The sequence below is a fragment of the Salminus brasiliensis genome, chromosome 6 (assembly GCF_030463535.1).
Source record: "Salminus brasiliensis chromosome 6, fSalBra1.hap2, whole genome shotgun sequence".
Taxonomy (NCBI): domain Eukaryota; kingdom Metazoa; phylum Chordata; class Actinopteri; order Characiformes; family Bryconidae; genus Salminus; species Salminus brasiliensis.
The window spans coordinates 17,020,828-17,038,167 of NC_132883.1; the positions used below are offsets into that span (position 1 = coordinate 17,020,828).

General features: G+C 41.2%; 2 protein-coding genes across 3 annotated transcripts; one reads left to right on the plus strand and one right to left on the minus strand.

Annotated features, from left to right (window-relative positions):
• The first annotated feature begins 534 nt into the window (after positions 1-534).
• prf1.5 (perforin 1.5) lies at positions 535-4,478 on the plus strand. Its single transcript, XM_072681867.1, has 3 exons — positions 535-722; positions 1,066-1,609; positions 1,848-4,478. Exons 2-3 carry the CDS (start codon positions 1,074-1,076, stop codon positions 2,869-2,871), a joined length of 1,560 nt encoding a protein of 519 aa, XP_072537968.1. The 5' UTR covers positions 535-722; positions 1,066-1,073; the 3' UTR covers positions 2,872-4,478.
• On the minus strand, positions 3,484-13,886 carry smarcad1a (SNF2 related chromatin remodeling ATPase with DExD box 1a). 2 transcript variants are annotated; one of them, XM_072681866.1, is made up of 23 exons: positions 13,471-13,886; positions 12,790-12,889; positions 12,512-12,638; positions 11,585-11,651; positions 11,371-11,447; positions 11,136-11,252; positions 10,973-11,054; positions 9,778-10,244; positions 8,793-8,989; positions 8,600-8,690; positions 8,051-8,150; positions 7,893-7,952; positions 7,639-7,714; positions 7,286-7,421; positions 7,049-7,180; positions 6,473-6,568; positions 6,229-6,346; positions 5,911-6,026; positions 5,468-5,656; positions 5,238-5,356; positions 4,967-5,149; positions 4,149-4,252; positions 3,484-4,019 (listed from the first exon to the last, which is right to left on the minus strand). In XM_072681866.1, the coding sequence occupies exons 1-23, from the start codon at positions 13,574-13,576 to the stop codon at positions 3,958-3,960; spliced, it is 2,922 nt and encodes a 973-aa protein (XP_072537967.1). In that variant the 5' UTR covers positions 13,577-13,886; the 3' UTR covers positions 3,484-3,957. The 2 variants fall into 2 exon arrangements, with proteins under 2 accessions (XP_072537967.1, XP_072537965.1); XM_072681864.1 differs by having other exon boundaries at positions 13,438-13,886.
• Positions 13,887-17,340: the final 3,454 nt, after the last annotated feature.

Genomic DNA, 17,340 nt, shown 5'->3' on the forward strand with positions numbered 1-17,340 from the left:
TTTACTGTTCTGATAGGTAGCCCACAACACAGTACTGGATTGTGTAGAAACATAAAAGGGAACTACTCATACATGTACACAATCTGAAGTAAACGTTTTCTATTAAATAAACTTAACTACACATTTAGCATGTGCAGTCGCATGTCCTTATTCCTTATTCGACCATCATAATACTGCCAGTCAGGCAGTGCCTATTTGTATTCTGTGATTTATTATGCAGCATTTGGCCTGTACTTGCGGACCTGATGTTTATTACACAGCAAAGACGACAACTGCAGCAATAGAAGTAGTACTCTTACTTAGAATTTCAAAATAGGAGTATTTCTTCCTGTTGAAGCAAGAAGAGTATGAGTAAAATGTCCTAGCACTGGAAAGGGAAAACACCATGGCTTATCTATTACCCTTTCCTGTCTGTGAAAGTACCACAAAAAAAGAAAAAGTGTCATTATGTCAACATGCCTCTTCCCTTCTGCATAATCCAGCGTCTGTCCATGCACACCCTCTCAGGCTTTAGAAACTCTCGTGAGCACCCTCCCCCACTCTGCAGCTGGGAGGCACTGGACATCAAAACAAAACCAGTCAGCGGATAAAATCTGTCTGCTGCTGGAAAAAAAAACAGCCTGAAAAGAAGACACTCCTTGCTTCAAATGCCTTTCACAGCAGAAGACTTTTCAAGTATAGCGTTCCTAGAACAAAGGTCAAAGCCAGACAAAACAGTAACGGTAAGTGAGCATGCACTGATAAAGGAAAGCTATTTTGAGCAGAGATTGTCTTTTAGCTGCACTATATATGAACGGGCAGAACTGAAACCAGCTTGTGGTTAGACTTCCTGGGGTGGAAACCTTTCTGAGCACTGCAGACTCGGCATGTCCAACTTATGCTGCGAAGAGCATTTTCGCATTAGATGGACGAACAGCTGATCACAAAAGGGACAAAGTGGCATTTCAGCTGGCATTGCCATAAGACCTAATGTAGCTTTCTGTGGAAATTGTGTTGAGTATTTTATTAAATGTTCTAATGCAGTTCATGATGCCTGTGTGTCAACCTTGTTTTCTCTTTCTTTAGAAGCAATTATGGGCCATGAAAAATGCACCGGTCTCCAATCCTTACTCTGTATTACTATAATACTGACTGTCTGGCACGCAAGTTCCGCCTGCCGCACCGGAACACAGTCCGAATGCGAGAAAGCTCCCTTTGTCCCTGGCCACAACCTGGCAGGAGAGGGCTTTGACGTGGTCAGAATGCAGCGTAAAGGGGCTTATGTGATAAACGTCAAAGCCCACATGGTTGACAATGCTACCTGCACTCTGTGCAAGAACCGCTTCCAGGGGGGGCAGGTGCAGAAACTGGCCTCATCCATGCTGGACTGGCGTCCCTTCAGCCGCTGCAGCAAACAGCTATCAAGCGCTCTTCACCATTCCATTGACTCCCTTGTCAAGAGCTCAACATCCCTCATCAACAATAACTGGGGAACAGCCCTTAGCCTAGAAGACCTAGGCAAGGTGATTTTAGGAGGAAGCCATTCAGATATAGCAAAGTTTTCTCAATCGCAGAACACAATGGACAAGGCAACCTTTGCTCTCCATGAGATCAGCTGCACATATTACAGGTAAGTGCATGACATCCAAGCTAAACAAACTTGACCTGAAAAGCAAAGGGTCATCCAATAACCAGAAATTATCCAAAGCAGCTTTGAAACATGTTCATGATTGACATCCTGCACTCTGTAATGAGAGGTTGCCTGACTCGGGTAGCCACACATAGTCCAGAGAATATGAGTCATAAGCTACATTTAGGTATGAATGTCAAAGACAGCTAAACAATGAGGTTTTCTCTTTCTTCCGCAGTTACAGGGTAACCGATCATCCAGAGCTCAGTGCTGAATTCTCTAAACATGTACTTCGACTACCTAGAAGCTACGAGGAGAAAACCAAACCTTTCTACCGCAAGACTATCAATACATATGGCACCCATTACATCAGTCACGTCCATCTAGGAGGCCGCGTGAGACGAGTCACAGCTTTTCGAACCTGCCTTGCAACCCTAAAGGGCTTCTCGGAATCTGAGATAAAGAACTGTTTGAACATAGAGTTAAAAATGAGTCTAGGGTTTATGCCTGCAAATGCTTCCCTTTCTAATAAATGCTCGGATATCCTGAAGGACAACATGAGCATGGGCTTCTACCAGGGCTTCATGACGCACAAGACAGAGGTGTTGGGTGGTGAGAAATACTTTCCAGACCTAGCACTTCTTCAAAGTCCATTGGAGGCATACACAAGCTGGATGAACAGCTTGCGCGACAACCCAGACGTTATTTCATATACCATCCTCCCGCTCCATCATCTGGTAACTGACCCAGAGCTAAGTGCCAGTCTGAGGAGGGCGGTGACCGAGTACATCGAAGAGAACATGCTTCCTGTGGAGCAGACGCAGAACCAAGATTGCACCCCAGTGCCAAACCTGGACCACAACTGCTGTCCTCTGAGAGCAGGTCGTGGCACATTAAGAGTAGCAGTGCAGCGGGCTGCCGGTCTAAGGGCGGACTTGTTCACTCGGACGGACGGCTACGTGAAAGTATGGTACGATAACATGTATGAAGAGACTGAAGTAGTGATGGATGACAACAATCCAGAATGGAACATTAGTTACAATTTTGGTTCCATAGACTTTGGACATGAGCTAACGTTTGAAGTGTGGGACAGTGATGTGTTGTACAATGACATGGTGGGACGGTGTGTGGTCTATCCTGAACGTGGGATTCACTCACACAGCTGTAAACTAAAGAAAGGCGTGTTCTATTTTACCTACATCGCCACATGTGATGCTCACCTGACTGGCCACAGGTGTGGAAGATACTCCCCAAAAGCATAGGTTTCCCCTAAGAAGCACTCAACAAATTTAAACAGCTCTTAAAACATAGAAAATGTATTATATAGATTATTGAAACACATAATAATAAAGTTAAAAATACTGCAATAGATTATTGATTTTACAGCACTATTTTTATATCTGTTCTGAATTCCAATTTCAGAAAAATAAAACGATAAAATTAAGCATCTTAAGGTAGTTACATTTGTGCAGTATTAAGTGATTAATACATTTTTTATTAGAAAAGAAAAAGTTAGGACATCGCCACATGTATTACAACTTAATGCTTATTAAAATAATCTACAGATGATTAGAACATGGTCAGTGGGGATTTTGGAAGAGGCCGTCTTATTTAAACCTTAACCATTTAGTTTGGTTTGCACTTACGTTGACCTAAGTGGTATCACAATGACAAGCTCACAAAAGCCTTCAGAAAGTCGGTTATAGAAGCATAGGAGTCTGGGAAAGGCAGTCGTTGCAGTGTGTAAACATTTTACACAATTAAAGTAGAGAACATGTAAAAACGATGACTTAAGCATAGCTTAAGACAGTACTATATAACTGCATACATTTAGGCTTACCTCTTAGTTAAGAACAGAACTCAATATAGGCTATAAGACGTCTTTATTTGACAAGAACACATTTATATAAATACAACAAGAACATATCTACAATACATTCAAAAGACTAATAAGCAAGTGGCACAAATCCTGTATAAAACGAAGTTGCATTTCATTGTGGCAGTCTTTCGGTCTGAGCAGGGATTATGGGTATGAAAAATGAGGTAAACGTTACAGTACCCGCGGCAGAACCTTTAAAAACACGAGTGTCTCTGAAAACTCAAATTATGAGCTGCGAAGCTGTTCATTATTGGCCATATTATGCAGCACTATTTTGTTCCAAAAGTTGTGCACAGTTTAACACTGATTTACAGTAAACAATAATTTTCCTAGTTACTGGGCTGGTTAGGTCAGCCCATCAGCCGGGTTGCTTAAATTAGTATTAACCACTCATATCGGATACCTGGATTGAGACAAGGTTATTTCTAGGCAGGACCATCACCACACTCTAATCCTTAGATTTGATGTGTCAAAGACCCAGTGATACCTTAAGGAGCTCTGCCATGTCCTCAGACATAGAACCCTCATCATCTGCAAGGGGGAAAAAACCAAACAAATCATATATAATTGGTGCTACATATTGAATAAGTGAAAAGAATGTGAGCAACTCAGTACGGCAAACATAGGTTGTGGATTTGTTTATCTATGTTTTTTTCTCACCTTCAGTAGTCATGTCTTGCTCAAGCTTGAGTTTTTCTTGTCCCGCACGAAGCATACAGGCCTCTATGGTGTCTTTGCTAACCAGTTTGATAACCTGCACAGTTCTGTAAGTAGAGAGTATTCATTTAGCAATCTTTATATATCTCTTGTCTCCCATGCTATTAGACTTTTTTGCTCAAGTTTGGAGGATAGCTGGGGAGTCTTGGTTTCCTTCTGGGCATTGTCTGAGTAAAATGGTGACCACAGTTCAATGGGGATTTGTTGGAGGGTGAATAGTAAATTTGTATGATTTAAAATCATAAAGACTGGATACATACGGAGAAAGGAGGGAACAAGCCAGGCTAAACTGTCAAACAAGTAAAATGACTGTTTGGCATCTTTAAGTCTCTAATTGCTGTACTACAACATGTTTTCACAGTAAATAACTTTCATCTAATATTTTACACAAATGCATCTGCAGCTGTTTCCCATACCAACCCCAACCATGACTCCGGCACCAAGGTCTGGATTAGTCAAATAATGAGGCGGTTTATCTTTAGAAGTTATAAGGAAAAATACCCAAGAAATCATTCCTATAGTCCACAAGCATTGAGATTTATAGTGCTTTACAGTGATATTAATTTACAATTAATGAAAAGATTAATAAATCAAGATAATCCATAAATCAGATTTTGGAAAAGGTCTTATAAACAGACTTCTGCTTTGTGAAACTGGTTGAAATTCTTGCTTAACTAGCCAACCCAAAGTTTGGTTAAGTCAGAAACCCTGCCAGAGTTAGATTTACTTTGTGATCCTGCTTGATCATTCACTTTACTAACCTGGTCTGCCCCATTCGATGACAGCGGTCTTCTGCTTGTTTGTCATTGAAAGGATTGCAATCAATATCATGGAGGATCACAGTGTTGGCAGAGGCAAGGTTGATTCCCTGGCCTCCCGCTCGAGTCGACAGAAGGAAGACAAATACCTCAGGGTCAGTGTTATATTTGTCTATTAGGCCAATTCTAAAAGACAAGGAGAATAAGTTAGATCAAAGCAGAGCACTAACAATGAGCCCAGTACATTGCTATGGAGAGTGATCTGCTCGCTAACCTTTCTGCCATAGGTGTCGAGCCATCTAGTCGAACATACTCGTGACCAAGGTGTTTCAGCAGAACTTCCACAATGTCCAGCATCATAGTAAACTGACTGAAGAGTACAACCCGGTCACCCTAAGAGCATATGCAAGTTAGTCACCAAAAAGTAGGCAGTTGACGAGTCAGACTAAACCAATCCAACAGAAAAGTAAGGTCAAAAAGACAAATCTCGAAGTCTCTCATTACTTTCTCTTTGAGCTTGGCCAACAGCTTGGTGAGCAAGGAGAACTTTCCAGAGTCCAGGAGGAGCTGTTTGTCCAGCTGGTAGCTGCTGATGGAGCTATACTCCTTACATAGGTTATGCAGTTCAAAGTCTGACATGACCTCCATATCTTCCTGGATCCGTGCAGGATTTGCATCAAAATGTGTTGGTTCCTAAAAGGGGAGGGAAGGAAAAAAAAAAAAAAACCTTTCAAAACAGCAACTAGGAACAACATGTCTGTGTGTGTATAATTATACATCACTGATGTTCTACCCTGAAATAACACACTCCATGCTCAACACCACTGGTGAGTAGCAATTAATTCCTGATATAATTCAATACACATTTGGACTTGCTATCTATAAAACACTATGTACAAAATGTGCAATACTCTAAATACAACACACTGCAATAGCCCAGTCCTGACCTTCAGCATGGCTCGACTCATAGCTGCAAGTTTTTCAGTGGAGTAGTATTGCCGATGCAGCAGTGGGTGATTGGCCATTTTCCTGAGTTGCATCATCACGTTACAAAGCTCACGCTCTGAAGGTGCAAAAATGACAAGGAGAACAACAAAGATGGTCAATTAGAGGAGCATCAGGTACTGGTCTACACCTTCCCAGAGAGGGCAGATGAGTGCTGACTAAAACATGACCAACAAAATATGCCCGTCACAGACAATGGCGAGATCCATCTACTCTGCAGTTGACATCTGCATGTAGGCACATATGATTTGATTACATACTCTCTCCAGCGACAGTGTTCTTGAGCTTTTTCAAGAGTTTGTCGTAGAGCTCCTGCTGAGCGTCGCTCATGTGACACATTTCTATCTTCTCCAACTTTGGTGGTAGTTGTTTCAGCACCTATAAGGACACAAGAAAGTAATCTACCTTACACGTAACAGGAGCAGCTTCGTCCAGTCAGAACGCTCTTAAAGAGGAGTCAAGAGAATAAGTGAAGGCTTGTTCTACGAAAGAGGCAGGAATTACCTCACTCTTGACTCGTCTTAAGATAAAGGGCTTCATGATGAGCTTGGCTTGTGCAATTCGCTCCTTATGGAAACTACTCTCCTCTTCTGATGATTTCTAATGGTATGACAAAACAGACATTGTAGAAAAAAGGGCAGAAAACAGACAAAGATTAATTACATTTCTGCTGACGCACGCAGACAGCCGGGTCAGAATTTGGCACAAACAGTACAAATAAATGGACCCAACCTGCTTTGTGTAAATGGTACAGGCTGGTAAAGCGATTTGGACTGCAAAAGGCCACCCTACCCAATATTAGCATACACTTCCCAAGTCAGTGTTTTTTTAAATTTAATTAACTAATGGAGTTCTCAGATCCTATTTACAGAAACACAGCAAGTTAGTCACTTTTCATTTCACCAAGATCACGTCATGAAAGCAATGTTTCTTCCTCTGAGAAACCACAAAAACCTTTAAAAAACTCCAAGAGCCAGGACACTAGTTCTCCAATTGTGGTGCCTTAACACAGCTGCAGCTCAAAATGAAATTCAACTAATGTCACCACTTCTAACTCTTATTTGACCACAACAGCCCTACCGTGGAGAACATCTTTGAGATCTGGGAGGTGCTGCTAGAAAACATGGACGGCATGATGAAGTTGAGTAGAGATATAAGTTCCAGCAAGTTGTTCTGCAGAGGCGTTCCAGTCAGCAGCAATCTGTGCTCGGCCTACAAGCAAATAACGTAAGATGTTTAGATATAATTGCAATGTCTGTGGTTTCAAGACCAATTCACACCAGCACTGCTTTTCATGCAAAATTAGAATGCACTAACATTAATGCCCATTAGATGGCGGTAGCGCAGAGAGTTCATGTTCTTCAGCATGTGACCCTCATCAAACACGGCATACTTCAGCTTCAACTTGCGAAAGAGACTGCGGTCATTTTCATTCCCTATTGTCAGGTTATATCTACAAAGGAAGGGACAATGAGAAATATTACAAAAAAACAAAAAAACAAATGCGCTTCAGGTGCATGGTAAGTATCTCTGCAACACTGTACACAAACATTGCAACAGAGCTACATAGCAGAAGGCAATTTCCGAAAGGGTTTAAGGCCTCAGCATCAAAGTCAACAACGCAACCGCATCGCAAGAAGCTAAACCACCAAGTCCCACCCTAAACTTACGTGGACACTATGACATTGAACTCTACTTGATTGTTCAGAATGTCATGCCGGAGGTATTTACGGTCCTCCACAGAGCCTGCAAAGATCCATGAAATAAATTAATAGCAGGCCTGTTACATCTTACAAGCTATTTATGAATCCCTTTCCACATAGAATCATTTATATCTAGGATGTCAATTTTAAGAATATATTTAACTACCCAAGAACTTAATCATACTGAAGCACCACTATTCTGAATGACAGAACTCACTCACCATAGTAAACAATCACTTTGAGACTTGGGCACCACAACTCTAACTCTCTTACCCAGTTATCTGAAATCAGAGAGATGAGAATTCAAATGTACAGAAAAAAAAGGGTGACATTCACTGATGAATTTACAGTATGGGGTCCATACCATTTTATGCCTTACCTACTGTGGAAGAAGGTACAGTGATTAGATGAGGTCCCTTATTCCCTTTCTGATAGAGATGAGCTAGAAAAGAAATGGCCTGAATTGTCTTTCCCAAACCCTGAAAGGAAAACAGAAAATAATAACTGGCATCAATACAGGTAAAAGCAACATTCAAGAAATGGGACGAAACACTGATTTCAGCACCTTTAATTATAAAGACCATTAAAAAAAAAACAAAAAAAAACTAACAGAAGCTCAAATTCAGAATTTCTAGTATTACAAAAAAGTATAAATTAAGTGCAATGCAGAAGCAGAAACACAGCTATATTAAATGTTACAAAATATGCCCTCTGTTGAAGTACAAATGATTTGTTCAACATCCCACACTACACTAAATCAATTAACCAGGAATAACTGCATTTATAACTACATATGTATTTAGTCAGTGTTGTAGAAGTACATCCAACACCAAAGCATTGTGTGACCAGAAACACATCTCTAGCACAAACGCCTGCATAACGTCCATTCCTACTCTAGAAGAACAGAATTAATAAAGAACACGCTCACCATCTCATCAGCTAGAATTCCACTGAGCTTGTGCTGGTGAAGGAGAATAAGCCATTTCAGGCCTATCAACTGGTACTGCTGCAATTTAAATCTGAAGGAATGCAAAGTAAAAAATAATTACTTCCTAAATCAAGTAATTACACATCAAATATTAAGTATCAAAATTAATATAAAAATAAAGTGACATCCTTACTTTGGGTTAAGAACAGCTGGTTGCTTCATGGAGCCCATACCATGGTTAATGACCTGGGTGACATCTTTGGTCATCTTCCTGGCTATGCTTTCACATCTGCTCATGAGCTGCTTCAGCACCTGTCTCTCTTTCAGCACCATCTTACATCCATGAACCAACTCCATAGACAGGCTGTTATCCTTACAGAACTGCTCATTCTGAGGAAGCGCACAGTGAGAGATATAAGCTTGTATGCAAATCCATTGTCAAATAAAGAAAGCACATATTAATGAAGCAGTGTTTCAGATCAGAAAGTATACTGTTAACATCTATTTTACAAAAGTGAGTTGTAAAGTTCTGAATTGTAAAGACCCCAAGCCCCCCTCTGGAAAAAACACACACACATATATAAATAATATTGTGTGTGTATATATGTGTAATTTTATATATCTTATGTAATTATATATCTTATGTATATATACACACACACACACACACACACACATATATACATACACATATATATACACACATACATACACACACACACACACACTTTATATATATATTTTAAGTCAACACAATATCTAACCATAGTTCACTATATGTATATATAAAAAAAAATATTTAGACAGTATCTAGATCAACAATGAGAATACCAATGGCATCAGAGGACACACCTGCAAAAATACTCTACCACAGAATTAAGTGACCTGTAACATGCCTGCTTCCTTAGTGTCAAAACTAGGGCTGCACGATACCACCACCACCCCCCGACAGAGACAACAAATTGCACACCTTGCAATGTGACTTTTGCAGATGTGCAGATTGCGATAACAATGCCGAGATGACATTGTGCAGTACTAGTCAAAACTAATAGCCAATTCCATAAGGAACTCAACAAGGTGTCAAAGTAAACAAGAAAGGAGAGGGTAGAGGAGGGGATTTCAAAGCTTCAAGGCACAAAACAGACAAATATAAAATAATTGAGAGCACGTGTCCTTACCACATCTTCCCATCTGTTAAATGGCCTCAGAAGAATGATCTTCTGGGCCTTCTTCTGCGAGCACCCAGATATTAAAGTCAGTTCATCCAAAGACGCCTCTCGGAAAAACTGTAATATCTGGTCCTTGGATTTGTCATCAAAGCTATCGTCATCACCTTCCGAATCAAAATCAGAAGCACTCTCGACTTCACTCTCAAGCGCTTCTTCACCATCTGAGTCACTGTTTTGCGGCAGTTCCAACTTTTCTGCTTTTGCTCGACTCTGCATTTTGGTCTCTGTGGAAGTGATCCCATTCACGCTGTTCTTTTTCATTTTTTGAGGGGATTTGGTTGACGCAGCTGAAAGCCATCTTGAAAGACTAGAATCAGACTTTTGCTTCTCTTTACCTTTTTCTTGGACATTACTTGCCGGCTTCGAGTTTTCTGAAGCTTTTGACTTTTTCTTCTGAGCTACTTCAAAGCTGGAGTCTTCAGCAAAGGAAAGAAATTAATTAACCACATCAATATTACAATATTTGCAACTGTGTACATTCTGCTTAACTGTGGAGAAGTAATCTGGTCCAAAACATTTTCAGCCTTAAGCTCTATTTGGACGGGTTTAGTTTTACATGGGGAGGTAAAGCAATTATTTCCAGCATTTCTTAGTGATTTTAGTCCCATCCAAATGCACTTGCTGCCGCATCAGTAAAGATTCCAGCACCTTTTACCTTCAATAAAATGAACCATAAAAAAAATAAATAAAAATAAAAAAAAAAATCACCTCAGGTTATATTAATTCTGTGCAAGTCGACATGTGATATGGTTATGCTTGAGGATGCATTTAGTTTGTTGTAAATGGCACAGATACCTGAGGCCGTTCAAGTCTGTGGCAAAATCCAGATGACCAACCAACGGACGGACTCCCCAGAGGTGAGACGTCTATATACAATTCACTGTGTAGCATAGCATACATACTACATGTGTTATGAACATGCAGCTGCTAATTTTTAAACAAATTTCATAATTATTATAAGTGGGTTATAAGATTGGTTACCACTTTTTGGCAGTGCGTAAACCAAGTGGTCACTCCCATCTCAGTCATTTATGCAGAGATTTCTTATCCTGTGTAAATCAGTCATACATTTCACAGACGACCTGTGCTAAAACTACACTTCTCCACCTCCCCATGTAAAACGTCAGAATAAGGCTCTACTCACCGGATTCTGAAGAAAACAAGAGTAGCGAACCCAAGGCATTTTCAATATCCCAGTCATGTTCTCTCAGAACATCCCTTAGCACCTGTAAAAACACAACTTATTCCAATCAGCACATAAATACACACCATTATTCACCAGAAGCTATGCAACAGCTTTACCACACCTCATTTTCAAACTCAGGAAGTTTCTTTTTCAGTTTGCGCAGGAGAGCCTCTTGTTGCTTATTGCTTGGCTCCTGACTCTCCTCCTCAGACTCTGACTCAGACTCAGAATCAGACTCCTAAAAGACGACCACATGCATGGCATCACATTATTTTACAATGCATTCTTCAACAATACCAGGGGCTTTACAGGATTTACTCAAATACATGAAACTAGCAAAATAAGAAAATCTGTACCACAGTTTTCCTTCGCTTCTTCGGCTGCATCGTATGATGATCATTGTGCGGGGATGTTCTTTCCACTTTGCATGAACCTGTAATCACAAAGCACAGACAGTAACAATGAGGTATAAAACTTCATAGGCATTGTGAATAGATTATAAACAGAAAGACATCTGGCCTAAGATGGATTACAATGACAAATGGCTGGTAGCAAGTGGTTGAAGTATACCTTTGTCTCCATAAACCACCAAACAATGTGCAACAGCTCCCTCTAGTGTGCTGGTATTCTCAAGAACCTGTGTGTTGGATCAAAAGATGGATACACACAGACAGATCTCAATACAAGTTATCTTGCAATGTAAAATAATCATTTACCAATAAATTCCTTTTATTTTAACAGACACTGCATTTTGATACCACTTAACGAATTTCTGCCTTCAGGAGCTCCGTAGAATATTTAAGCACAACATGATTTTCTTTGTTTTTTGGTCAGAAACATGACCGCCCTCTCCCCCGCCACCCTCCCTTTCTTATTTCTATTCAAGTATGTTTGGCATTACTGCACCAAAACAATGAGATGAGAGAAAAATCAATGAAAAAAAGATTACACTGCAGTGTTCACGTGCTGCTGCTTAACAAAATACAACCAATTTAACTTTGGAAAGCTCGTCAAAGAAAGCAGAGTTCCCCAGTAGTGAATGGCGTTCACATAGAGCTGGGCAATGTGCTAATACTTTATCGTATTGTGATTCATTTTGTTATCGTGATACACAATATGCTTTTCTAAGCATATCCAGCATAAGGTTAGTACTTAATAAACACAGATCAACTGGAAGTTTCATAACCAATAACGTAATTACACTGGTTTAATTTGATGAAGTGCTGCCGATTTGGAAGAAAAATCACTGTATTCAGTACAGAAGAGAATATAAAGAGTAGTTTAAGAATCTATTCCTAAAAGTCTGGGATAATATGTACTGCAAAAATATTGTGGAAAAATGTTTATAAAAATTCATGATGTATTTTTACATACATCACCCAGCCCTACGTTCACATGTGCTCATCTTGTAAAAACGATCCATCAGGCTATGTCTGAAGTCAGCATTAACCCCTGTACTAAAGCTTTAGCCTACCAATAGTAAGAAAATGTGATTACCTCTAGCAGCTCACTTCTGCTCCTCTGAGGAAACATTTCCATAAGCTTGTCAAGTTTATCCTCCAACTCCCCATTGATCTGCTTTCTTGACTCTGATGTTTTCTTTGTTGGTGGCTGCACAGCAGGCCTGGGAGAATTTATTTGTTAGCTTGAACAACATGCAAACAATCACTTTTCCTCTGCGGCCACAAAACTAGTTCATGCACTCTGTGCCAACTGATGCCAGCATAGGCAACAGACTAGTGCACAACAACATGAAAAGACCTCATTTCACTTACTTGACTTTCTTGACCACCTCATCATCAGAGGACACATCTTCCAGTGCATGCCGTGGAATTTTGCCTGGCCCTCGTCGGCCATCTGGTTTTACCAGGTGTGCTGTAGACACAGGACCAGGGTTTTTTTTTTTTAGACCTTACAGAAACTACAGCTACACCAAGTCATCAGCATAAAGGCACGGCGACTGAAAAGGTGAATGAATGAATGGGGAATGTCTCCAGTCCTTTAAACCGGTGAATGGCGGACGAGCTGTGGAACATCTGTAGAATTAGAGCTATGCTAGCTATCATACAGCCAGTCAAACCAGTATGGCCCTCTACTCGAGCCTGAAGAGCTGAATACGGCGCTGAAGCTTCTGATTTACAAGTGATTTACAGAAAGCGTTGACTTGCATGGTGCTAGCTAGCTAGTGTATTCACCAACCCAACAGCCCTGACATGACTCAAAGGCCTAACCGGCCAAACAAAGGAACTGCAACGACAGCTACCCGGATGGCCTTCATCACTCTCAGCCGCTGTGTTGAATTTGTCAGTTAGCGCTAGCTACCCGTTTAAAAGCTAGCTTGCGAGCTAGCTAGCTAGCTAGCTAGTCCTCTCTCTCGCTTTCTTTCTTTGTCTAGTGAAAAAACGACACCTGTAAAATCTTACCCAGGTAATTCTCTTTATCCGAGCTGGACTTACTCAACACTCTGCGCTGCTCCTGCTTGGACAACTGGACCGGCGAGGAGACACTTTCACCCGTTTTCTCTTTTTGGAAACGGAATCTATCGAGATTGAACAAACTCATGGCTCTGCGTATTAAGACGCCTTCACCAGCTAGCCAGCGTTATTACACAGCCCAGAGACACTTCACACAGCGGCTTAGCCAGCTAACGGCTCTGCCGGGTTCGAAGAAAACAGCTGAAACCCTTCAGCGTCAGTAACAGAACCTCGTAAATACCACTTCTCCTGTGTCAGCGCTTCATTAATACACCACTAACACAACCAGACCCGACCGCAAACTGCAGTTCTTTCAGCTGGTAAAAACGCTGCTAATTCAGAGCTATATGGACTATAAACGACGCTGCACTACATCAGTGAAGCTCATTCCCGCCACAAGCAAGCCTACGTCACAACCTGCGAGCCAATAGAAACACGGCATTCAGGAGAACCTGATCCCAGATCAGCGCTAACCTAGGGCTTCTAGACGGGTTGCCAGATCACCCATTTATACACCGAGAATGTGTGTTGATTCTTGCATGTGAAATGATGTCGTGATTCGTACGTGTTTTAAGTTTCCTTGGTCAGCTGTGTCCTGCTTAATCTTTCGTTTTTAGTTTTTTTTTTGCTGCATTCTAACAAAACGGGCTTTCTGCATTTTGATCACTACTTAAAAAAGCTAAAAGCTAAATATCTTCAATTGTTTTAAAAATAATACCAGCAATCACCCAGACTAGTTAAGAAATATTATTTGGAAGAATATCATCCATCTAATAACTTACTTAGTGTAGAAAATAAAAAGGTGCCCCTCATGGAGATGAGGAGACTTCTTTTATTTTTATTCCCACATTATATTTGCCTCTAGTCACAATCCGTTGTCTCTTCCTTGTTTCTCTTCCACTGTGCTGTTTTTTCAGTGTTTGGCTATTTGATGCTACAGTTCATGTATGGATAAAGTTCTGTATGATGAATAATGAAGAAAGTTACTCTTCAGGACAAAGGGCTTTAATTTTTGCCTTCTTAAAAACAAACCGCTAGGTGGCGATCTTCTACCGCTGGGGGACTGAACAGTTGCTGCAGTTTCTGATGATGGTCAAGGTGCTTAAAAAAAGCTGGTCATCGAGGAGAAAGCATCCCCTATGCTTGTAAGCTAGCTGGTTAACCAGCTCCTCAAATCAAACATAAAACCCCCAGTGACCAAGCCAAAGACAACAGTGGCAAGGAAAAACTCCCTCAATGCTGGAGGAAGAAACCTAGGGAGGAACCAAGACTCAAAAGGGGGGAGCCTTCTTTCTCTGTAATAACTCACCTGTGTTACCGATGGCGTTTTCTATCAAAAAGTAAAAAATATTTGTATAATGTAATTTATTATTTTCAAATGACTTTTTTTTACCCTGAACTAAACTCTCATGATGAATGGACCAATAGAAACACTCCAAAATGACCTGGAATAAAGTCTCACTACATTGGCTTCTATTGAAAGGTGAGAGGGTGTTTTGTGTGACAGTGATGATGCATGTACGCGTGGTTTCGGGTAAATCCTAAAGGTGGTTTCAAAGCTGGTTTAATTTGAAACAAACTGTAAGGCAATTGTAATGCAGTAGCGCCCCCATGTGGACATACTGGCTCAAGACTCACACAGTTAGTTTTGTGATCTGGACTGCAAAGGATTGTTCACGAGTCCTTTAATTTCATACCAGATCAATTCTAAATATTAATACATGCATTTTTTATAGCAAATATTCCAGTTAATTGTTTTATTCATGTGCAAGATGAACAACGATGACCATGTTTATTAGTTGCTTTTAAATATTTATTTGGTGCAGCATCTGTTATGAACAATAATGGACATTTTTTATATTATCAAATTTAAATATAAATAAAAAATGTGCTGTTATTAATTTTTCTACCTCTCTGTTACACACAGTTAACTTTGTGTGGTGTGGTGGAGGCCAGTCTGTTCCAGCACAGTTGATGCACTACTGGACTGGCCGGCCTCAGCTAACAGATGGTGGAATACGATGGACGACATCACTGGACGGTGTTCCCTAATGTTAGAGATCGAAACCTTCCTGTAGTCTGGACCAGTGTCAGCTGCAGTGTTGAGGCTCCATGACACCGAATGTACAGAGAGAAAAGGAAAAGACAGAAATGTGAGGTTAGATGGACCACATTAGATTTTCTCATCTACACTATCATCTCATCTATCTCTAATGCTGGTAATAAACGTACAGAAATTAATGATTTATTTGCAAGAGGGAGTGGATGATCAAAAATCAAATGTTTCACACCTGAATATTTGCGAGTATTCTTTTCAGGAATTAACCTGAAAAGAAGCAAACACCTTGCGGACGAGGAGTGCAGTAACAACGTTAGGTTTAGAGAAAGTGGACTGAAGAGAGATAGGAAGAGATAGGAAGAGGACAGAGGGGACAGGACCCCAACCTGAAAGCCCTGAGAAGGCCCCGTGAGTAAATAAGCATCAAAACAACGATCAGGAAAGAAAAAAGGACAGGAATGGCCATAGGGGTGGAAGGATAACCACTCCAAAGGTATTTGAAAGAAGAACTTTGCCGCGTCTTGCGGGACGAAGGCGCCGAGGGCACACAGACTTGGGGTGGGGGTCCCTGCAAAAACTACACACATGCAAAAACGTACAATTAGCAAACGTACAAACAGAGTTGTTAATTTTTTACACAGAGTAATACCCCCGTGGAAAAGGTACAGGCGGCCATGCCTGTCCAGAGAAGCACTTAAAGATTTAGCACCAGGGAGAGCACCCGGGACGACACCAAGGCAAGTCCAGGGGCAGAGGGCAGACGCGTGTTTGTGAGACCCACTCACGGAACAGGCGAGCACTTGATGACCAACAGCTCCGTGTCCACAACAGACCAATCCAGACGAGAGTTAAACAGTGCAATAAAAGACGCTGACTTTGTGGAGAATGACTTATGATACTCATAACCTTGAATGATGTCAGATCTCAACCTGGAGCAAACCGCCGCAGCGGCAGGAGGGACAAAAGGCCTACCCAAAGCCACCCGGTTTCACGAGCGCGGAAGGTGCCCCAGCAATGTCCGGAGCAAGAGGTCTACCCAGAGCGATAGACGCCAGGAGCCACAGATCCTCGAGAGACAATCCGGGGCACACCAGAACGCCACGAGCTGCCAGAAGCTCCAAGATCTGATTTGCCGTCCACGCAGACCAGGGCGGGGCCTGGGCAATCAGACGAGAACTTTGCCAGACGGACAGAGCAGGAGAAGGGGGAGCACAATTGTCACCAGAATCAGTCAGAATTCCGAGACGGGGGAAAAACCAAGCTGAGACAAAGCCGCCATGTACACAGAGAGACGAGACATCACTTCTGAAAGCAGCAAAAAAAAAAAAAAAAAAAAAAAAAAAAAGTGTGATTAGTGATCTTTTTAACACAAGTGGCGGCTGATGACTGGCTGAAGAACGGTGACACTGCATTGGAGTCTCCTCATAGAACTTTCACTAGAGCTTTCATTTCTCTAATACTGACAGATGGTGGAATACAATAGACATCATCACTGGAAGGGTTTCCCTAATGTGTGAGATCATATGGTCAATGGAAATCCCTGCAAATACTCTGATCAGAACATGTTAATGTAGTGTGGACCTACTGTTGTGTTCTCTCAGTGGTACTCAGTAGCCTCGACCAGAATCAGCTGCAGTGTTGAGGCTCCATCACACGGATGTACAGAGACAGAAAAGTGAAAGAAATATATGTGGGGTTAGATGGACTGGATTTAACCTTCTCATCTAAACACAGTTCTCTAATACCAAAAATAAACTTACAGAAATTAATCATTTACTTACAGGAGGGAGTGG